At 37.7% G+C, this 25,329-nt stretch overlaps 1 protein-coding gene across 1 annotated transcript in view; it reads left to right on the top strand.

Annotated features, from left to right (window-relative positions):
- Positions 1–25,329, top strand: part of ANOS1 (anosmin 1) — a 160,854-nt gene that overhangs the window by 113,672 nt on the left and 21,853 nt on the right. The window contains exons 7-9 of the mRNA XM_018568217.1: positions 5,872–6,077; positions 13,795–13,939; positions 14,985–15,131. Of these exons, the coding sequence (XP_018423719.1) occupies positions 5,872–6,077; positions 13,795–13,939; positions 14,985–15,131 (498 nt within the window). The remainder of the gene's footprint in view (positions 1–5,871; positions 6,078–13,794; positions 13,940–14,984; positions 15,132–25,329) is intronic.

Below are 25,329 nucleotides of genomic sequence, written 5' to 3'. Positions count from 1 at the left end.
AAGTTCCCTTGTTGGCATAATTTCAGTATTCAGGTGCTCATGATTCTGCTCAGCCTTCTTACATTCTGGGTTGCTTATCTGTATTAATTACCATAGTGTTGTATTTAGAGATTCTTTGAGCACAGGCAATATGCATTCTCTCCATGAAAGAGCATAATTAATTTGTACTGCAATCATCTTTCACTGGTATAGCCGTACCATATAATGAATGGACCATTGTGAAAACATGAGTACTTCATGTTTTTGAAAAGTAGACACCAATGAAAGAATGCATAACAACCAATCAATTAAACAAATACCAGTGCCAGTATGGATAACTACTTGTTAGGGGATAGAAATATAGAAGCTACCATTGCTTACTTGTTTAAAAAAAAAGTACATGCTTCCTTGCTGTCATCCTGATCCTGACTTCACTAGCTCATGAGTCACTGACCAAAAACAAGCATGCAGTCAAACTTCTGTGCTGCCTGCTTGTTCCAGGTCAGTGATGCAACTGTCTAGATAGGGAAGCAAGGGTGAGGATGGCAGTTCCAGAGTCCCCACCTTTAAAATGAAGTCAGAAATAGCAGCTACTAGACGTTCATAGGTTCACTTTGATAAGGACTCCAGGAAAAACAATGTTCAGTATTAAATGCAATGTGGGTAGCTATAATGAGAAGTAATTCTTCTCATGAGCACAGGCCTGTAACAAGAACCCAAGCCAGATAATGTCTTCTTGTTGGACAACAAACTAGGAGGCTTTTTATTGGATTTATATAGAGCTGGAAGCTTTTGATAGTGACCAGTCAGATTCCTTATTTCATTTTGTCAAGGGTGAAGAGTTTGGAAAAGGCAGAAGTGAACAATCTAGGACAACATATACTATATTGCCAAAAGTATTGGGACACCCCTCCAAATCATTGGATTCAGGTGATCGATGAAATGTCCTTGCTACTAAACATTCCGCGGGCAACTGTTAGTGGTATTATAACAAAGTGGAAGCAACTGGGAACAACAGCAACTCAGCTACGAAGTGGTAGGTCACGTAAATTGACTGAGCGAGGGCAGCACATGCTGAAGCGCATAGTGCGCAGACGTCGACCAACTGTCTGCAGAGTCAATAGCTACAGACCTCCAAACTTCGTGTGACCTTCAGATTGGCACAACAACAGTGCATAGATAGATTCATGGAATGGGTTTCCATGGCCAAGCAGCTGCATCCAAGCCTTACATCACCAAGTGCAATGCAAAGGGTCGGATGTAGTGATGTAAAGCACGCCGCCACTGGACTCTAGAGAAGTGGAGATGTGTACTCTGGAGTGGCAAATCACGCTTCCCTGTCTGGCAATCCGATGGGGGAGTCTGGGTTTGGCGGTTGCTAGGAGAACGGTACTTGCCTGCCTGCATTGTGCCAAGTGTAAAGTTTGGTGGTGTGGGGTTGTTTTACAGGGGTTGGGCTTGGCCCCTTAGTTCCAGTGAAGGGAACTCTTAAGGCATCAGCATACCAAGACATTTTGGACAATTTCATGCTCCCAACTTTGTGGGGACAGTTTGGAGATGGCCCCTTCCTGTTACAACATGACTGCGCACCAGTGCACAAAGCAAGGTCCATAAAGACATAGATAAGCAAGTTCAGGGTACAGGACACCTTTGGGATTAATTAGAGCAGAGACTGCGAGCCAGGCCTTCTTGTCCAACATCAGTACCTGACCTCACAAATGCGCTTTTGGAAGAACGGTCAAACATTCCCATAGACATGCTCCTAAACCTTGTGGACAGCCTTCCCAGAAGAGTTGAAGCTGTTATAGCTGCAAAGGGTGGGCCAACTCAATATTGAATCCTACAGACTAAGACTGGGATGCCATCAAAGTTCATGAGCATGTAAGGCTGGGTTCACACCTAGGCGTATTGAATATGCTCGTTTGTCGCACGGTTCGCGTCGCGATTCACGGTAAAAAACGCGCGACAAACGCGAGTTTTCGTGGGCTACTTGGCTGTATCCCAATGGAAACGCGAGACCAAAACGCCCCAAAGAATTACATGTACTTCTTTGGGCGTAGGCCGTTTTGTATCACGTTCGGACAGGCGGAAATACGGCAAGATGTGAACCAGACCCATTGAATACAATGGGATTTAGATGTTTGAGCATTTGTAGAGTGTTTGTCGAGCGTTGAACGCGCTACAAAACAAAGCGTCCCAATACTTTTGGCAATATAGTGTAGCTGGTTTGGAAAAAACTTCCAATTCAGCTCACTTTCCAGTTCAGCTATGTTGTCCTAGATTGTTCACTTCTCCAAACTCTTCACCCTTTTGTGAATAGCCCTGTTCATATTTTTATAATTAGCATCAATACAGAACACTGACTTCTCCCCCATAGGGTCAGAGTTGCAATTCTATTATTATGATTAGCAACCATAAAAATGTATTTAAGCTACAAAAAAAATCCAAGTGCAAATGACCTGTTGCTTTGTATGTATGACAAGTGAAGTTCTTGTGAACAAAGCCTTTGGTACACATATTTAGTCTACTAAACAAGTGTTGAGCATTGGCAGGACAAACCTTTAAAAAAAAAGCTGCAGTCCCTTCTTTCTTGAGGCATAAATCCCATGTTGAGAGTGATTTCATGGTTACGTTGTTGAGTGCTATTAAAATCAAAACAGACACCCACTGCCTACAATAAAAATCTTTCTCTCTCCCTCTTGGGACTAATGATTTTCTAATGTCAAGCAGCTGGCTTATGTGTGTCATTCGCCAAATGCAGAGGAATCCTAAGGATATGTCTTTAATGTTTCTGAGTGCTGGAAAGCTTGTCTTTAGCACCACTTCAAGGCTTCAAGGTTGCAGGTCACAATGATAAAAGATAACGGGAAGTGAACTGGTTTTTAAAAGCATAATCTTCCAATTTATACAGTACTCAGACAGTCTCACTACCTGAAACTCTACAGCAGAGATCAAATTGAAGTTGTGAGCAATATAATTCATATTTTGTGATAACACCTACTTTATATGTTTTACATGTTTCCATGCACAAAACATAACTTAAATAAAAAAAACAATTGCTTCTTCCATTTTAAATTGTTTTTTACTTACACAGGAAGCTGCATTATCTGGAATTCACTGGCAGGGTCATCTGGTATTTTTGGGTCTTTGTTGGGGCACTAAGAAAAATTGGTAGGTTCGGTTGCACATCCAATTAAGTGCTGCAGCACATTTTTTTCTAAAAATGGAATGCCATAGATTTACTTGGCACCAATCAGTTAGGTGTCAAACAAACATATTTTACAATGACAGCCATTGACGTTATAATGGTTGTCTTAAAATGAAATGACACCATCTTTAGTACATTGTTGTTAAGAGATAAAATTAGATTGCTCAGCTGTAACACATTCTATTAATACATTAGACAGAATAATTGCCTTTTCATGCCATCTAATTTTTCTGAGAATCTTTTCTTTTAACAACTGTTATACAATGAGTAAGAACTTATTTCAGTTGAGTGTGATCATGGAAGATTACCTCAAACAAAGAGAGGGGATTGTAGTTATTATGTTGATTATTTGACTAATGCAGTGAGCGTGGAAATGTATTAAATAGCTAATTTAGCACTGCAAAAACATCCAGGTGCACGCTGAAGTTAAAAGAATGCCTGACCTCATTTTGTTAAAGGCTTTCAAGCTCCCTCTCCTTTTGTTCCTCAACTATGAGTGACGCTCCACTTGACCTGCTATTTTTATACTCAGCGAGGCTCATGTGAAGTACATATCTGTGACTATATTGTGACATATATCCAATTGAGCAGAGATGCATTTCCATGAATGGAGGTAACTGCCACTGAAAGGACAGCTTAACATGTGGTATAAAATAACACAAGAGCTGGCTGAAAAAACTTACACCTTGTAAAAATAGATCCATGACTAATATGTAAAGCAGAAGGTGAGTATTCATGATGAGTGGAGAACACATGTCATTTTAGGTTATTGTGCATTTAAAGAAGAACCCTATGACATGTAAAAATGAACCCTTGCGGTATGGATACCCCCACCCTGCAAGGATTAACTGCTCATTTTGGTGTAGGGGCTAAAATATACTCACCCAATCCTGGCCCTGTGGCTGTGACTGCTCACCTCTCTTCCCCTCCACTCTGGTTGTGGTTTGTCCCTGTGTTCCACCATGTCTAATGCAGCTGCATTACATTTGAAGTCAAAGGTTCTTAGGGCACATGAGCCTGGGGGGGAAGAGGCTATGGTGACCAGTCTGAAAGCCAATCAAGACCAAGAATCAAGTGATTATATTTTCTTTATTTTAGCCCTTGCCAAAACGTGCAGTTGACCCTTGCAGTGGGGCAGTAGCCCCACTGCAAGGGTTAACTTTTACATTTACTGGAGTTCTTCTTTAAATGTGAAATAACCTAAAATGACATGTGTTCTCCAAGTATCTTGAATGCCCACCTTCGGCTTTACATATTAGTCATGGATCTATTTTTGCAAGTTTTTTTTCAGTCAGTTTTTTTTTCCATTAATTTAAATGTTTTCTTTATTTTTGTTCTTCAAAAATACTACACACAGACCAGCCTCTTACCTTAAAGGAAGTTAATGTCATAAAAAAGAAAAAAGGAGGATTTGGACTTTTAAGGTACTTCAAGGATCACACAAAACACATTTTTACTTATAAATATATTTAAAATGCATAATGTTTAAAAAAGAAAGACAAACAAGATTGCCTAAAAGAGACCATAGGATGTAGCCGCATCCTCCCACATTTTTATCTATATTACGATACTTGTTACAATTTGCTGGATATCAGCTTCCTAGTTTAATTCGTAGTCCCTTGGGAGGAGAACAGATTTCGACGCGTTTCACGGGGATCCGCTTCTTCAGGAAAAAGGCTACTGTCTTTCTACAAGAAAATCATATTTTTTATTTACACAGAGTTAATAGTTTACCTATGCAAATGCATTTGAATACTTAGTGCAGTTTGTTTAGTTCAATAAACTTACAATAGTCTGTAAAGATGGCTGGATCCACCACTGACCAGCACTCAAGGATGGAAGTTACAATTAATGAATCTGATCACTGATGGATTCTAGACTGAGGAAATGCTTTCTCCAGCTTGCAGCAGACTCGCAACATCATCTCAGCCTAGACAAAGTCACTGGACTGGAGCTTAAGAACAGCTTTTATAAAGTTTAATATTCAGGGCGGATATGACCCGTAGCCAGCCGTATCAGACAATAAACGTTTATTCATTTCCACAAACATTCAAAGTAAATGGCTTATATTCAGCAAACACAAGACTTCGGCTAAGCGCCTGTATACTAAGTCCCACCTCAGGGTTAGAGTCCCAGCCTGCGCACATAGGGTTCCAGTATGGACGCAGGTGCCCCAGCAGTGTCTCGGCAGACTGTATTCCACAGCTTGACACACATAGCCATGTGTCCTGTTCCAAACACTCCACACAGCCAGACTGACTGGCTTCCTGTTCCTTTTTAACACACCCTCTGGCTGGTGGTTTAACCCTTTCATTAACAGAACTGGCTGTAGTCAGGGATGGAGGCTCTGAATACAAGGTGACTTTAACGGGACCACCACCTAAACAAGCGAGGGATATACCGTCCATCCAGGACCCATTCCTGGTGTCCTGTACAAAAGATACAAATAGAGTTTTTGTGAAAACGTATACTGTAGCTGTATATGGTGACATGTCAGGAATGTATTAATTTAGACTTGTAAACTTAATGAAAGATTCACTTGAAGTATATATCAGCGAAATGGCAGTGTGCACAGATTTTTCACTTACTGAACTATGTATGTAAGAACCAGAAAATATAGATTTACAAAACAGTAGAATTTATATTTGAGGACAAATTGAAAAAAGATAAACTTTTTTTTTCAGATCCATCAGCTCCACCAGCACCGACTAACCTCAGGATAATCAATTCCACCACAAACAATGATGGAACAACAACTGTACGAGTTACATGGGATCTCCCAGAGGAACCTGATATACCAGTACATCATTATAAAGTGTTTTGGAGTTGGACATCACATGGCAAATCTGTTGTTCCAACCAAAAAGAAGCGCAGGAAGACAACAGAAGGGGTAATTAATATTTATTATATTTATTGATGGTCTTGCATTTTTTAACTATGTTAACCAGGTTTTATTAGTCAGTGCTTGCTAGTATCCAACTATTAATTTATCTACCAAAATATATACAATTAACGTCTGTATACTGTATGTGTAAATGGGAAAAGTTCTTAAACAGTAGACATACTGTAGATGAACCTTTTTGTTCAGACATCATCCAGGGTCAGACTATTTAAAGTATAACTGGAGCAAAAACTTTTTTTCTTTTTAGTTTTGGATAGAGTGGAGAGGGATTAGAACACCCGTTTTTATTGCTGTCTGTGTGCCTGTTAAAGTGGACCTGTACCCCCTTTGACTAAAAATAACATCAACATACAGCTCTGCATGCTGATATGAAATCATCTTACATTCATTAGTTAAACAAACATTTTTTATTTTACTTACAATTTCTTTTTTTCCACTTCCTTCTTTTTGTTGCAAATTATGTAATCATACCCAAGCATTGCATTCTGTAAAGGTTACATCAGCAGAGCATTGCTGGGAAACCTCATCTGTAATCTCACGAGATCCAGGGAAAGGCATTTTCCTCCCCTAAGATGATGTGCATGGTCACATGTGCTAGTCACATGTGCCATAGTTCCAGGAAGTAATGGAAGATCTAGTAACCTGCCCTTAGTTAAAATGTGCAGAAGACTGGACAAGAAAAGAAAAATAGGATATACAAAAAATTTAAAAGCCTGCAATTGTCCTTACTAAACAATTCTACAGGTGTCTTTGTTGTTATTTTGAAGATCTGGGTAAAGTTCCTCTTTAAGGAGATTTACTCTCACTATTTGTCCTGGTGACCATTATCACAGAAAGTGAAAGAAAATCTGAAACTGTTGGTTGTCACCAGAACAAGAAATCTTCCAATGGGGACACTAGTTTTGGTGACCAAGCTGATCACCAGGGATTTCACTAATCTTAGAGGAATTTCCTCTCACTTCCTGTTGTGGCTATCAGACAAGAAGTGAAGGGAAATTTTCCCAATGGGACACAGATGAAACACACAGATCAGCCCCATGCTACTGCCAGAATGTTACAATGTACAGTCTGGATGATTTCTGGGGGAGGGAACGTTTTGGAAACCCTGTGTTCTTGCTTTAAGCTGTGATGACATTATTCTCCCATATTCCTTTTCTAAGGCAGACATTGAGAAACTGAGCCACAGTCACTTGGCTTTAGGCCAATTAATGCATTTTAACAATAAAAGGTACTTTTACATGAAATAAAACATTGTGAAATGTCTAGAATGTATTCATGTAGATTTGCAAACTTAGTGATAGACAAGCCTACAGAAATCACCTGCTGGAGGAATTAGTTCTTAGTTAGTTATAGTTATTAATTCATTATTAGTTAGTTTTTAGTTATATATTGATTTTTACAGTTGCCCATTAAAGGGTATCAAACATAACAGTTTTGATTATTGTCTCCTTGGAACTAAATATAGTTGAGATGAGATAACTTAACTTATCTCATCTCAACTATATTTAGTTCTAAGTAGACAATAATCAAAACTGTTGACTTATCTCATCTCAAATATATTTAGTTCTAAGGAGACAATAATCAAAACTGTTATGTTTGATACCTTTTAATGGGCAACTGTAAAAATCAATATATAACTAATAAGCCTGTGTCATTACTTGTTGGTTCCTCTATAAGGTTGATATCCCACAGGCATAGGTGCCAAAAAGATCAGAGGTTAGAGAAACCCTATTTGTATTCATTTTTTTATTTTGACTCATTAAGCGGTATTTTCATAGATGTGTCTTCCACAAAATATTTTTGGATAAGAGGTGGATAGCTGTTCTCGGTGATCAGGCAGAATACTAATTTACCAAGGGACCCTATCTGAGTGTTTATCCAATGACTGGACTGGTATATTGACAAATTCCAGTTGCTAGACTTAATGGGGTTGATTTACTAACCTTATAAACACACCACGAACATGTATACACCTCTGTAGTGTGTTCCCTCCCAGCATGATCTATGGGTGGAATCTAAACACCTTTGTAGTGTGTACACACCCAGCAGGTGTGTTGTGCAAAGCCCTGCATGAATTACAAGGTGATGTTGTGTAAATTAGCTCTATGTTGTGTTGCTTGCGTTGATGAATGCAGGAATGTAAATGTATGAGCTAACCATTTTGTCTAAACTGTGACGCAGCATTATATATGCATCATGTGCATGATTTTTCCATATATGGCATTAGTGGAAATATGCTTTTAGAGACTTTTTGGTTGATAAATACGTTTTGCTATGTGAAAATCACACGCACCTGGTGCGTGCGTGTGTTTAGGTTAGTAAATCACCCCCAATAAGTTTATATCTGAATAAAATTCTACAATAATGAGAAGTAGAAAATAATTCTATTAATTGTGACATTTGTTGTATCTTGGCACCAATCAGTTAGGTGTCAAACAAACATATTTTACAATGACAGCCATTGACGTTATAATGGTTGTCTTAAAATGAAATGACACCATCTTTAGTACATTGTTGTTAAGAGATAAAATTAGATTGCTCAGCTGTAACACATTCTATTAATACATTAGACAGAATAATTGCCTTTTCATGCCATCTAATTTTTCTGAGAATCTTTTCTTTTAACAACTGTTATACAATGAGTAAGAACTTATTTCAGTTGAGTGTGATCATGGAAGATTACCTCAAACAAAGAGAGGGGATTGTAGTTATTATGTTGATTATTTGACTAATGCAGTGAGCGTGGAAATGTATTAAATAGCTAATTTAGCACTGCAAAAACATCCAGGTGCACGCTGAAGTTAAAAGAATGCCTGACCTCATTTTGTTAAAGGCTTTCAAGCTCCCTCTCCTTTTGTTCCTCAACTATGAGTGACGCTCCACTTGACCTGCTATTTTTATACTCAGCGAGGCTCATGTGAAGTACATATCTGTGACTATATTGTGACATATATCCAATTGAGCAGAGATGCATTTCCATGAATGGAGGTAACTGCCACTGAAAGGACAGCTTAACATGTGGTATAAAATAACACAAGAGCTGGCTGAAAAAACTTACACCTTGTAAAAATAGATCCATGACTAATATGTAAAGCAGAAGGTGAGTATTCATGATGAGTGGAGAACACATGTCATTTTAGGTTATTGTGCATTTAAAGAAGAACCCTATGACATGTAAAAATGAACCCTTGCGGTATGGATACCCCCACCCTGCAAGGATTAACTGCTCATTTTGGTGTAGGGGCTAAAATATACTCACCCAATCCTGGCCCTGTGGCTGTGACTGCTCACCTCTCTTCCCCTCCACTCTGGTTGTGGTTTGTCCCTGTGTTCCACCATGTCTAATGCAGCTGCATTACATTTGAAGTCAAAGGTTCTTAGGGCACATGAGCCTGGGGGGGAAGAGGCTATGGTGACCAGTCTGAAAGCCAATCAAGACCAAGAATCAAGTGATTATATTTTCTTTATTTTAGCCCTTGCCAAAACGTGCAGTTGACCCTTGCAGTGGGGCAGTAGCCCCACTGCAAGGGTTAACTTTTACATTTACTGGAGTTCTTCTTTAAATGTGAAATAACCTAAAATGACATGTGTTCTCCAAGTATCTTGAATGCCCACCTTCGGCTTTACATATTAGTCATGGATCTATTTTTGCAAGTTTTTTTTCAGTCAGTTTTTTTTTCCATTAATTTAAATGTTTTCTTTATTTTTGTTCTTCAAAAATACTACACACAGACCAGCCTCTTACCTTAAAGGAAGTTAATGTCATAAAAAAGAAAAAAGGAGGATTTGGACTTTTAAGGTACTTCAAGGATCACACAAAACACATTTTTACTTATAAATATATTTAAAATGCATAATGTTTAAAAAAGAAAGACAAACAAGATTGCCTAAAAGAGACCATAGGATGTAGCCGCATCCTCCCACATTTTTATCTATATTACGATACTTGTTACAATTTGCTGGATATCAGCTTCCTAGTTTAATTCGTAGTCCCTTGGGAGGAGAACAGATTTCGACGCGTTTCACGGGGATCCGCTTCTTCAGGAAAAAGGCTACTGTCTTTCTACAAGAAAATCATATTTTTTATTTACACAGAGTTAATAGTTTACCTATGCAAATGCATTTGAATACTTAGTGCAGTTTGTTTAGTTCAATAAACTTACAATAGTCTGTAAAGATGGCTGGATCCACCACTGACCAGCACTCAAGGATGGAAGTTACAATTAATGAATCTGATCACTGATGGATTCTAGACTGAGGAAATGCTTTCTCCAGCTTGCAGCAGACTCGCAACATCATCTCAGCCTAGACAAAGTCACTGGACTGGAGCTTAAGAACAGCTTTTATAAAGTTTAATATTCAGGGCGGATATGACCCGTAGCCAGCCGTATCAGACAATAAACGTTTATTCATTTCCACAAACATTCAAAGTAAATGGCTTATATTCAGCAAACACAAGACTTCGGCTAAGCGCCTGTATACTAAGTCCCACCTCAGGGTTAGAGTCCCAGCCTGCGCACATAGGGTTCCAGTATGGACGCAGGTGCCCCAGCAGTGTCTCGGCAGACTGTATTCCACAGCTTGACACACATAGCCATGTGTCCTGTTCCAAACACTCCACACAGCCAGACTGACTGGCTTCCTGTTCCTTTTTAACACACCCTCTGGCTGGTGGTTTAACCCTTTCATTAACAGAACTGGCTGTAGTCAGGGATGGAGGCTCTGAATACAAGGTGACTTTAACGGGACCACCACCTAAACAAGCGAGGGATATACCGTCCATCCAGGACCCATTCCTGGTGTCCTGTACAAAAGATACAAATAGAGTTTTTGTGAAAACGTATACTGTAGCTGTATATGGTGACATGTCAGGAATGTATTAATTTAGACTTGTAAACTTAATGAAAGATTCACTTGAAGTATATATCAGCGAAATGGCAGTGTGCACAGATTTTTCACTTACTGAACTATGTATGTAAGAACCAGAAAATATAGATTTACAAAACAGTAGAATTTATATTTGAGGACAAATTGAAAAAAGATAAACTTTTTTTTTCAGATCCATCAGCTCCACCAGCACCGACTAACCTCAGGATAATCAATTCCACCACAAACAATGATGGAACAACAACTGTACGAGTTACATGGGATCTCCCAGAGGAACCTGATATACCAGTACATCATTATAAAGTGTTTTGGAGTTGGACATCACATGGCAAATCTGTTGTTCCAACCAAAAAGAAGCGCAGGAAGACAACAGAAGGGGTAATTAATATTTATTATATTTATTGATGGTCTTGCATTTTTTAACTATGTTAACCAGGTTTTATTAGTCAGTGCTTGCTAGTATCCAACTATTAATTTATCTACCAAAATATATACAATTAACGTCTGTATACTGTATGTGTAAATGGGAAAAGTTCTTAAACAGTAGACATACTGTAGATGAACCTTTTTGTTCAGACATCATCCAGGGTCAGACTATTTAAAGTATAACTGGAGCAAAAACTTTTTTTCTTTTTAGTTTTGGATAGAGTGGAGAGGGATTAGAACACCCGTTTTTATTGCTGTCTGTGTGCCTGTTAAAGTGGACCTGTACCCCCTTTGACTAAAAATAACATCAACATACAGCTCTGCATGCTGATATGAAATCATCTTACATTCATTAGTTAAACAAACATTTTTTATTTTACTTACAATTTCTTTTTTTCCACTTCCTTCTTTTTGTTGCAAATTATGTAATCATACCCAAGCATTGCATTCTGTAAAGGTTACATCAGCAGAGCATTGCTGGGAAACCTCATCTGTAATCTCACGAGATCCAGGGAAAGGCATTTTCCTCCCCTAAGATGATGTGCATGGTCACATGTGCTAGTCACATGTGCCATAGTTCCAGGAAGTAATGGAAGATCTAGTAACCTGCCCTTAGTTAAAATGTGCAGAAGACTGGACAAGAAAAGAAAAATAGGATATACAAAAAATTTAAAAGCCTGCAATTGTCCTTACTAAACAATTCTACAGGTGTCTTTGTTGTTATTTTGAAGATCTGGGTAAAGTTCCTCTTTAAGGAGATTTACTCTCACTATTTGTCCTGGTGACCATTATCACAGAAAGTGAAAGAAAATCTGAAACTGTTGGTTGTCACCAGAACAAGAAATCTTCCAATGGGGACACTAGTTTTGGTGACCAAGCTGATCACCAGGGATTTCACTAATCTTAGAGGAATTTCCTCTCACTTCCTGTTGTGGCTATCAGACAAGAAGTGAAGGGAAATTTTCCCAATGGGACACAGATGAAACACACAGATCAGCCCCATGCTACTGCCAGAATGTTACAATGTACAGTCTGGATGATTTCTGGGGGAGGGAACGTTTTGGAAACCCTGTGTTCTTGCTTTAAGCTGTGATGACATTATTCTCCCATATTCCTTTTCTAAGGCAGACATTGAGAAACTGAGCCACAGTCACTTGGCTTTAGGCCAATTAATGCATTTTAACAATAAAAGGTACTTTTACATGAAATAAAACATTGTGAAATGTCTAGAATGTATTCATGTAGATTTGCAAACTTAGTGATAGACAAGCCTACAGAAATCACCTGCTGGAGGAATTAGTTCTTAGTTAGTTATAGTTATTAATTCATTATTAGTTAGTTTTTAGTTATATATTGATTTTTACAGTTGCCCATTAAAGGGTATCAAACATAACAGTTTTGATTATTGTCTCCTTGGAACTAAATATAGTTGAGATGAGATAACTTAACTTATCTCATCTCAACTATATTTAGTTCTAAGTAGACAATAATCAAAACTGTTGACTTATCTCATCTCAAATATATTTAGTTCTAAGGAGACAATAATCAAAACTGTTATGTTTGATACCTTTTAATGGGCAACTGTAAAAATCAATATATAACTAATAAGCCTGTGTCATTACTTGTTGGTTCCTCTATAAGGTTGATATCCCACAGGCATAGGTGCCAAAAAGATCAGAGGTTAGAGAAACCCTATTTGTATTCATTTTTTTATTTTGACTCATTAAGCGGTATTTTCATAGATGTGTCTTCCACAAAATATTTTTGGATAAGAGGTGGATAGCTGTTCTCGGTGATCAGGCAGAATACTAATTTACCAAGGGACCCTATCTGAGTGTTTATCCAATGACTGGACTGGTATATTGACAAATTCCAGTTGCTAGACTTAATGGGGTTGATTTACTAACCTTATAAACACACCACGAACATGTATACACCTCTGTAGTGTGTTCCCTCCCAGCATGATCTATGGGTGGAATCTAAACACCTTTGTAGTGTGTACACACCCAGCAGGTGTGTTGTGCAAAGCCCTGCATGAATTACAAGGTGATGTTGTGTAAATTAGCTCTATGTTGTGTTGCTTGCGTTGATGAATGCAGGAATGTAAATGTATGAGCTAACCATTTTGTCTAAACTGTGACGCAGCATTATATATGCATCATGTGCATGATTTTTCCATATATGGCATTAGTGGAAATATGCTTTTAGAGACTTTTTGGTTGATAAATACGTTTTGCTATGTGAAAATCACACGCACCTGGTGCGTGCGTGTGTTTAGGTTAGTAAATCACCCCCAATAAGTTTATATCTGAATAAAATTCTACAATAATGAGAAGTAGAAAATAATTCTATTAATTGTGACATTTGTTGTACCTTTTTTTTTAATTTCCAGAACCAAAACAATGTGATTCTAGAGGCATTGCAGCCAAACAGCAATTATATGGTTGAGATTCAAGCCATTGCATATTGGGGACAAATCCGTTTGAAAAGTGCAAAAGTCTCATTATACTTCTCATCAGGGCCATCAAGTTCCAGTAGTAAGTACATACAAATACTGTCTACTATGCGTAACTAGGATTTTTTTTTATCCAAATGCAGTAAGCCCTGTAGGACCACACTTGCTTCACAATGGCTGTACATGGTGATAACAACACAGCAATATCACTACAAGGGATTTAGTGTTGTCACTATGACAAAGAAAGTAATATGTAATAAATATAATAAAATAGGCAGTTTGGATGTACATTGCATGTAATGCACTTGGTATAAAGATCTAAGCTCCCCTCCAGCAGGTGCTTACTTACCATATTCAAAGGTTGAGGCCTCCTACGATTTCAACAGCCCAGAAGGTAGAAATGTAGTCTGACTTGAAATCCAAGCTAGGGCGGGGGGCAGGTTAAAGGTTTTAGAAAATGTATGCATGTACTTTTAAAAATTATTATTTTTATATGTATTTTTAATTATTTTTACATTATTATTGTTTTATGCATTTATTTAGTATGTAGTGTACTTTAGTTGTGGACAAACAAAATAGTTTTGCTTTTTAGAAACAATAAAACCAAAATAACTGAAAGTACTTATTGGGTGAAGTAAAAAAGAAATACATAGGGGTTTATTTATAAAACATTTGCAGAGCTAGCTTCCTATGCTCCTTGGCTCCATCTAGCGGCCCTAATGGAGTGCGAATCAACAACACAGATATTTGCAGAGCGAACAGCTCTGCAAACATTTTATAAATACACCCCATAATACATTATATTTAATGTTTAGACTCAGCATTGTTTGGGTCTTAACAAGTCATGTTTCATGTGTGACCCAAAGGTATTTATCCAAACTAAAAATAACATACCATATTCAAAATATTAATACACAAAAACTGGTTTACTGTCTGCACTACTAATACTGTCTAGAAGCAAAAAGTATCAGTAAAGAATGTATGTTACTAAACTCTGTGTTTGTATATTTAAAAACATTCCACCAATACTATATTGAAGCAATTTGCAGTAAATTAAAATCAATGTATGCATTTTTTGTTCATAAAATCGTTTTTTGGTTCCTAATAAATCATTTAATTATTTTCAGAGGATCAAGTATCAAAAGTCAGCAAAATGAAGACGGATACTTTAGTTTCACCTCAAAGAAAGCGCACAGCTCACATGCTTGAAATCGGAGCCCCGTTCTACCAGGATAATCAACTTCAGGTCAAAGTGTACTGGAAAAAGAGTGAAGGTGAATGCAAAGATCATTTTTATAGTACATTATTTTTTATTCTATGAAGTTTTCGTAGAACATGAGAACTTGTTATTCTTCTTTTGGAAATTTCAATATTTATCTGCTAAATTTGCACAAGTAGCATAGATGTCCAGATGACTTATTATTCAAAGAAGAGATTGAGTGCCAGTACACAGAACAGAGCATTTTACGAGTTGGGGAATAGAATACAATAAAAAATATTTAACCCTCACACCTGCTACATTCTATTAGATTAGAACCAAGGTCTGGACCACAACATAAAATTATTGTATAACATTTCTAATTGTATTGTATCCCCCACTTCTACAAGCTTTGCTATAACTGCTATATTAAAGTACCGTATATTTAAAGCCAAAACGTTTTCTTAGTAGGTGATATTTCTCCGCACTTCCTGCCCTGGACATACAACAAAAAGATAATCTTTCCAAAGTGAGGGAAAATCCCCTCCTAGCCTGCATTCACACCTGAGCAGAGTATATTTCTGGTGAATTGAAAGCATTGTTTTATTTTGTTTTTGTGCATATTTACACACATAAACACATATTTTAAAGCATTTTGCAAGCTTTGTGCAAGCAGTTTGCATGTATATCAAGCTATAGTCATTTGTTTTGGCCAGTGAAAAGTTCTAGAGAAGGAGAGCAGTTTTTCAGGCTCAAAAAGGTGTGCAGAAACATCTGTCAACAGACATTTTCAGGAAAGTCTACAAAGCAAAACATGCACAACACAGATCCAAATAAAGCTCATGTACTTTACAAGCTTCAAGCGACTGAGTGTAGAGATGGGAAGTCACAAATCAAAAGAATGTAATTCTGATCTTGAGAATTGTTGTACATAAATGTGCAAAAACGTGACAAAACGCTCAGGTGAGAATGGGGGCTTATGGTAGTCGGACACGTATCGACATTCAGTGCATAAAGACTGATCAAACCATAGACTCTCCATTCAATAGAAGTATTAAGTTATCCATTGATTTAGGGTCTGCCAAGTTGATTGACCATGCTGGAATTACTGTATGTCAATTGTTTGATTGATCGAACAAGTATCTCTGTGTGTGTCAGAGAACCAGTCGTAATTCAGATTGCTTAAATGTTGTTTTTAATAGATTATTATTAGACTTTTAGGGGATCACAAATAACTCAAATGTGTTTGGCCACCTTTAGACAGTTGCCATTGTAACAGGTAGATTTGCCATCTACACCAGTTTTAATGACAGCTGTAAAATAAGATTTCTTATCACTTTCTGTGCTGGTGACAATGATCACCAAGACAAATAGAAAGGATACATTTCAACAACAGAAACACAGACAGCATTAAAAAAACTAACAAGGGTTCTAATACTTCAACAGCCTAAAAAAACATTTTTGGCTTTGAATATATTTTTTAATAAAATGATGCCTTTCCTAAGATAGACATGCAGGCATTGCTTACTTCTCATTCTGCAAATGCTAGTTGCCTTCTCGCTTTCACATTAACCCTCTTGCTTCAACTCTTTAAATCTCTAGGCCAGAACACACATGCTGGTGATAACCTTTAACTTTGTGCTTACTTCATTCTATGCTTACTTGTTCTCGGTTGATGGCAAAGTATTAAGGATCAGCAAAACAGCTAAGCAACTAGCATGTTCTAAAGGTCAACAATGACCACCCCCATATTTCCCCTCCCTTAAGTATAGGTATGTGTTTTAGTATACAATGGACCACAAACAGTTGTCTCTGGTATACTCATGCAAACAAGCCTTTACAAAAGAGGGAAGACCATTTTATGTGGCATGTACCCTAAAGGGTAAAGAATGAGATACATGTAATAAAAGAGGCTCTATACTACAATATATTTTCCAGTGGTCTGTTTATGAAATGCTGCCTCTTTGCTTCTCACTGGCCACTGAAGGTATTCAACCAGCCGGATTGATTAAATACCTGATTCTCCCAGCATACAGAATGGCTTTCTTACAGCTTGTACATTCACTAGTGACTTACATGCTAATGGGAGAAACCACAGTGTATGGTGGGGGTACAGGTATACCCCCACCTAGAAGTGTGAAGTCAACAGTGGCTGCCTAGCATCGAAGAGGTGACATTTCAACAAAAGGTCTGTCAAAAGGGTATGTATAGTCCCTCTTTTATTACGGTTATTCTTTACAAGTTACCCTCTGCTGACAGGATCACTTTAAATGTTTTTTCCACTGGGTGTCTAAAGCATCCAATGGCCTTTGCGGAACCCAAGACACTTATACACAGCCAGTACTGGTGTAGCTTACTGGACTTTGTCAGCATGTGTGTCTGGTAGCTGTTACATGTCTGCCATGTATAAATGGCATTTGCCCAGAATTATTTTCTCCTTTTGGAAAAGCTAATTACAGGCATTGTCACAGACATTTTACCATCTCTGCTAGTTAACTTTCCTTTCCAGTGTAATGATAGAGCCTGGACTGGCCCTTGAAGTATCTGTTTAATGGTAAAATGTGTTGTTTCACTTTAGGCGCTAGTGCCATGCCAAACACATAGGTGGTGATAATAAGCTTGTGTCGCCCATGTAAATTCATAGCAGATGACTATTATAACTCTGGTCCAGTTCTTCTTAAAGCTCCCAAAAAATTGCTGAAATCGCCATTATTGGGCCACTTCAAGTTAACATTTTTCCAATGGTATGATAAATGCAAGCATTAACATATGTATAATTTATTTTTGGCTGGCTTATGTACAAATAAATAGTTAAAGTCATGTGAATTGTACATTTCAGGACATTCTGTTTCATTAGAAACCCTTATTTGGGCAACACTTTATTTGGTAATTAGCTAGCAGGGCATTCTCAGTTCAACCATAAAGATATTGGAATTTTTACTTTTTTTAAAGATTCATGTTTAATAGGATTAGCAATCTTTCAGTCTTAACTTTTAGCTTTATAGCTCATTTAGTTAACTAAATTAAAAAGCTGTTTAAGCTGAACTGTTTTATATGAAACACATACTGATAAAAATGTACAGCTGGGATCCCAGAGCGGAATACAAAGTTACTGAAAACCCCACACAAATAGCAAAACCATAGTTTTTTCAATGAAAATGACAAGGCCAATCCTCCCAAAAATATGTCAATTAGTAATATTTATTAATAATAATAATATTTCAGCTTCTACCCAAAAGAAAACGTCATCAATGGATTGACCTGTTAAGTGCAATAACAAATGTTGAACATTTTTGCATTCTTTATGTTTAATACCCCTCCCTAGCATATACTTATCTTTTCATCACTCCCTTACCATTCCTTTCAGTTCTGGGAGCGGAGGTACATGTCTGGTGGGCAAAAACACAACCAAATATCAACACATTGGTATAGTAGAGTCTGGAAGAGGTCTAATGCTGTGATCTGAATTCTTTTAAAATGCTGTAAATAAAGCCATCTTGGTTTTGCTACCTACATGGATTTCTATATACATTTGAATGATGGTGAATGCCATGCTTGGATTTTAAACTGAGTTGTATTGAGCAGTGCCTTTTTTTGGCTGCTGCTGAGGTACTTCTGATTCTGCTGTGTCCTTAACATGTCAGTTGTCAAAGTGGAAAATCATGATGCGACTATCAACAGCTCTTCAGAATGAACTGGTATGTGTAGTTGTTATTGACAACATTTTGAATGATTAGCCCACGCTAAGGATGGACTGATCCCCTCAAATGTACTTTTAAGAGTGACCTCTTAGTAGGTATTTGCTGTAATGGGAAAGCCTGGTGTGAACCCCTAAGCATGGATCCACTGCTCACGCAATGGAGTTTATTTACTAAGAGATTGTTCACTTAGCAAAATAAATGTTCACTGAACTTAGCCAATGATATGAAGCTGTGTTATTCCCGTCTCTCAACTTCCTGTTCTGCTCTTCTCAGCTTATTTTCAAAGTTCTGTCTTTTAAGCTATCCCATGACCAACACTTCCTATGTTTTTTTTTAACAAAAACTGATGCTTTTGTTGGCAATAAACCTATGTGAAAAGAAAGATGTTTACATGCTTCCATAATTCACATTTTTTTAAATCTCCTTTGAACAAAAAAATAGTTACCTATTGATATAAATGTGTATATATTTTGTATATATTCGGTGTAGCCATCTTTTCCCATTAAGAGCATTTATTGTTCAAAATATATTTTGACATTTCCAGGGCATTTAATGATAAGATTGCATAGGTAAAGTATACAGAGCATGACATTATTTGAAGTATAGACAGTTGGATAAAAATATCTATACAAAAGTCATATGCTCTATATACAAACAATATTTCCAGTAACATTGAGTAGTACATTGTAACCAGCCATGCATCAATAAATCCCCTTCAGACAGACAGGGCCGGCCTTAGGCCTTTAGGCGCCCTGTGCGAGAAAGCTTTACAGCGCCCCTCAGTGGCCACACCCTTTAGTGGCCATGCCCCCGTAACCACACCCATTTCCCCCAATATATGCACCATTTAAAGACTCCTATTTTGTTAAGCCGCAAAGAAACATATTAAAAAGTGTGATAAAAATAAAACTTTTATTCAAAGGTATTAAACTTGTAGGCACAATAGAAGTATTCTTATCAAATAAAACAACAGAAGGTAAACAATAAATTTCGGCCATCCTGACAGCTGCGGGCGCGGCTTCTCTCCCCCTCACCGCTCCGCCATCCTGACAGCAGGCAGCGCTCCCTCCTGCGCCCCCTCCCCCCGAAGTGGGGGGGCGGACGAGGGAGCGCTGTCATATCGGATGGCCAGCGGTGAGGGGGAGAGAAGCCGCCCACAGGACGAGCTGTGACGGCCGTGAGCTATAAGCCATAATCATCACAATTATGACAAATCACGGCTTGAATTATCTTGCTTTGCATGTAATGAGTCTATCTCATATATTAGTTTCACCTTTTAAGTTGCATTAGTGAAATAAATTAACTTTTGCACGATATTCTAATTATTCGAGTTTCACCTGTATATGTGTACCTCTCCACATTATCCATACCAGCAATAAGATGTCCTTTATACACAGAGCTCTCAAGCTGGTTTTACACCAGCAGAGTATTGGCATTAACCTATCAGTGACCAGACTGCAGTACAGGTGCATTAACTGCTCAGTGATCAGCCTCCATGGAAGTGTTAACCCCTCAGTGACTTGTTTGCAGTGTAAACAATCTGTTTCAAGAGCATGACCATCAACTCCACAGTAATGAATATTTCGTGTGTGTGTGTATGCAATAACCCCTCAGTGACCTGCCCTCAGCTTATAAGCATTAACCCCTTTGTTCCCAGCCCCCACTAAGGTGCATGAGTGCCCTTTCCTATGTCATAGTTTATCATGCCCATTACTCAGCCCATGTGCACTCTACTCAGGGCTCAGTCCCTAGGCATGTATTTTAACCTCTCAGAACCCATTACCAAATGTTTGTGCTTTAACCTTCCAGCACTCTTTTGCGTATGCCCATTAATCTTTTAGCTGTCAGTACCCAGCCCATGTATGTTAACCCCCTACGTACCCTTAGTAAGTCTCCAGAATGTACAATGATCCCTTACATGTATTTACTATACCATGCCAAATATTAATCTCATTTACACTGATTCTGGAATAATGGGGAATCTCAGCTTCACTGCCCCATTTCCATGTTCCCACCACTACCTCGACTGTTCCTGGAGTCCATGACACAGTCCCTGCTAATAACTGATTAAAGTTTGGTGTCTCCTTTTCTACCTCCATTCTCCCTAATTTTACTGACACACTTTAGGTTTAGTAGGTTTCCTAGAACGTGATTTTATCCTCTATTACTCCTCTGTAAAACCTGCTGTGTCAAAAGCTCAGCTCCAATGCTGCTGCTGTATAATTAGTTCTGTAAATGGATGCAAAATGCATTATGCTGCACAGCTCTCCAGTCCTGTCATTCACTTGTATTGCTATGACTATATTTTTTAGTGATTCTTTTTTTTCTTTAGGAAGAAGAAAAATTCTAAACTACAAAAATGTTGTTTCACATAGTACTAAAGGCTATATGCATACTGTTAACATAGCGATTGGTCAGGAGGTATAGGTCATCTATAGTGGCAGCCCTTCAGTCTGCATGCCTAAAGGTTTACTAATTGCTTCATTGATACTGTGGTGGGGTGGCAGCTCAATTCCCCCAATATATGCATGGTTGGGTTTCCATGCATGGCTCATCTTTTACCTCCGAGTCCCATTTTTGTTGGTTAAAATCTACAGATTTCCAGTGACATACATTTAAAACCAGGGGGTTATAACATTTGTAGCATACATATTACCTTTCAGAGGATGCAGAGCCAAGGTCTGAATTACTCTATTTTACAGGTTAGCCTGTTTATGTTACCTGAAAAACATAAAATACACAAGAAGACAAAAGAACAAAAGGTGAATATTTAAAATTCCTTTTCTCATTTTGCTATGTTCAAAGTGAAGAAGCGTGGCAAAAAAATCCAGGGCACATCTGTATAAATAAGGCTCAAAGCAAAGTTAATTGACAGAAGACATACAAATGACATTCTTTTACAAGTGCCTTAAGGAAAATGGGGCACAACATGATGCACATTGGCTGAATTAAGAATTGGCCACAGTGATTAGTTCTGGTCTGTAGTTAATCCATTTAATCAGGCAGGAATGCTTCTTTCTTTGCTGTTATCCTAAAGCTTTTTTGCAAGTAAGAATGAAGACATATGAAGGCATAGACCATAGATTTAGATCATCTTTGCACTGTATTTTCCTACAGTGTAGGAAAAGAAAAAAAATCAAAGCCCTATTGTAACAAGAAATACCTCTGGTATTCAGATGACTTAATGTGTTTGTCTTTGAAAAATAATATTTTTCTAGTGCTGCCTTTCATTGAAAGTGACCTGCTATGCTTGGTTTGATGCATCAGCTCAATGAAAAGCTTTTAAAGACATTTTCTTAGGTAATTAAATAGCTCTACAACAGTGATAATGGTATATAGATACCTGAACAATTTGCTTAAAAAAAAAAGTTGCATCTCATAGTAAAAATTAATTCGTGGATTAATACATTACTTTTTTGTTACATTATTCTTTTTGTGGTGTTGATCACTCTAGAGTATATTACATTCAAATATGCAATACAATATAGAAGTTTATAGGTGCACTTTATGCCCAAACATATGTGGTCATCGATTCAAATTATTGAGTTCAGGTAGTTCCAGTGTAGGGTAATGTAAATGCTATAATATACAGTACAAAGACATTTTAGAGACATCTGCTACTTCCACAATGGGGAAGACCCTATTCTGCCTTAGCATGACTGTGCCCTGTGTCAAAAGCGGGACCATAAAGATAAAGTTTGACACATTTGACATGGAGGAACTTGAGTTGCTAGGAAATAAGCACAAGAGGGGCGCCTTTCCTGGTGCAGATCAATTTTATTTCAGTAGATATAAGTGAAAAACCAAATAGTACTCACAAACATAAGAATCACACAGCCATGGGATAAGAGCTGACAGGCAGTAAGATGTCCACTAGGCGATACCAATGTGTAGTGACGTTAACGCGTTTCCGCATCTTCTGATGAAGGGGGCATGCCCACAGGCAGTAAGATGTCCACTACACATTGGTATCGCCTAGTGGACATCTTACTGCCTGTCAGCTCTTATCCCATGGCTGTGTGATTCTTATGTTTGTGAGTACTATTTGGTTTTTCACTTATATCTACTGAAATAAAATTGATCTGCACCAGGAAAGGCGCCCCTCTTGTGCTTATTTCCTAGATTTTCAGCTTTCCCGGCTTCTTTGGGGCAGCGTCCTGCAGTATGCCTAAGAGGATTTCCCACTAAGGATTGACAGTCCGTGGCGCTTCATTGCTTTTACTTTGAACTTGAGTTGCTGCATAGAGCCCTGAACATCAACCCTATTGAACATCGGTTGAGAATCTGGTCCTTCTTATCCAAAATCAGTAGTTCACCTTACAAATTAATTTTGGTCTTAATGTGCACAAATTCCCACAGACACACTCCAAAATCTTGTAAAAAGCCTCCACGGAAGAGTGGAAGCTGTTATGGCCGCAGTTGGGGGCCAACTCGAATTGAAATGCCTATGGTTTTGGAATGAGATATCCAACAAGTTCATATGAGTGTGATAGTCAGGTGTCCACCAGAATGTGGCCATATAATGTATTTCTTCACGCCCCCCTTAACATTTCAACCCAAAGGATTTATATTCCCTTTCTCTTCACTTCCAACTGTTCAGTTTTTCACTATACATGATATCACTGGACTGGGGAATATAACGAGTTGTTCTTACATTTTGCACTCAGAATGGTGCATGTACCAACATACCTTATTTAAAAGTTTACAAAATAATGTAATAATACTGTAATAAAAAATGTAATTTCACTGCACACTATGCAATTCATTTTCATAACAGAACTCCAATACTTTCCTTTGTATGATATCTACTGATTTCTGATCTCAAGGTCCATTTACTGAACCTGCAAAGGATCAAATAAATATGCCTTCTTTTTTTGGTGTTTTGACATCTTACACATATAAGGTCTGATTGACTTTGATAGAGATCACATTTTACCCCCTGAAACCAACATGATATGGTTTCATAAGTAGTGCTAAGTAGCAATATTGTGCCTTCATGTACTGACCACAGTGATTGTAAGACATTGCAATTAGCAACTAGAAAGATTAGCGTGTCTTATGAAAAGCTAAAACATTTATGTTAGATTGGATAACGTTTCAGAACAGCTGGCTCTGACTCTTTTAGCTCTGTTTCCCTGTACTTCCTATACAGTAAAAAAATCACAAAGGACAGCACATTCTCCAGCAGCTCTAAATCTACTAGCCTGGAGAAGGGAAGAGGGATGGAGGGAAGGGGAGAATGACTGACTTGCCTTGCTGTGTTTGTGGGAACACACACAGCTTACTAGCACGCACAAGGGTGACTCCTCAGTACCCTGCAAGGGAAACAGGATATCAGGCCAGAACTCAGGCAACAAGATGATTCTTCAGTAAGCTAAAATGCATAAAAATCAAGGACAGCGTCCATTGTAAGTGAGTTAATCAGCATTTGAAATAGCTTAAAAACATTTTGATTTTAAGAATCACCATAATTAAATGTTTTAATGCAGTGTAAGTAAGAAGAAGCAGTACAAGGAGCCAAGCAGTCCGTCTGGTGATAAGAAGCATTCTGATAGCATGATACAACAAAGTGACAGAGAGATGAGCTCACACTGTGTTGCTTTCCATTTCACAGTTCAGTCATGGACTCTCTGGACTGAAGGTTTTATCTTTTAATGGGCTATTCAAATTAACCTACACAAGAATTTCACATTGACAAGTTTTAATTCTTAAAATGTGCATGATTTCTAATATGTTACTTTGAAGTTCAAGTGTAATCATCATTTACTAAGCAAATAATGACACCGATTGACTGTATTTTTAAAATGCAAATCCTGTCTTCGAAATGAATCTTTTGAAAGTCAAATCCAATGTTTTGTGTACTGTTTGAAAAACGTGTACCAGATAGGAAGACACAAAATGAATAAGGTTAGAAATCATAGATTTACCATTTAGAGTATTCTAATTTTTTTAACATCGACTCCTCTGAGCAGGAATATTTCATAGGTAACTGTTGTGTTCAGATTTAATAGGAAAGTATTTTTCTTTAAACATCACTTTGACTGGATTCATTTTGCATATTTATTTTCCATATTTCTTTCTATCTAGACATTCCTGTATACAATCTATTACTATTTTCTTTTACTCATTCGTAAAGAATTAAACTAGACTAGGCTTCCTGTAGTGCAGTCATATACATATGTTGTTGAAATACCTCTGTCTATCTCCCTGAACAGCACTGACATTTAAAAAGGTGAATAGTAAAAAAAAAATAACATTTATCTGTTCAGAATAAAATCCTGCTATGCAGCCATGTATTGAAACAGCTTTTTGGTTATGTATGACCATGTACTTGTAGAGTACGTGAATCATATTTTTCTTATCAGTAGCTAGCCTTAGACATAGAATTATAATATCTCCTAAACGTCGCTTTTGCAGGTTGCATTTTCTCTTTAGCTGTATTGCCTTCCGTGCAAAGTTTAATTTTAGGTATTGCAGTATTGAACCTGCAGTAATTTGCTCATACAGTTGATTTGCAGTTGTTTAACCCATTTAACCATACTTCAGTTTGTATGTTGCTGGCTTGTTTTTGTG

This window comes from Nanorana parkeri, unplaced genomic scaffold, assembly GCF_000935625.1.
Source record: "Nanorana parkeri isolate BGI_ZX_2015 unplaced genomic scaffold, ASM93562v1 scaffold1155, whole genome shotgun sequence".
Lineage (NCBI taxonomy): Eukaryota > Metazoa > Chordata > Amphibia > Anura > Dicroglossidae > Nanorana > Nanorana parkeri.
This window is presented reverse-complemented; position numbering and strand designations above follow the sequence as displayed.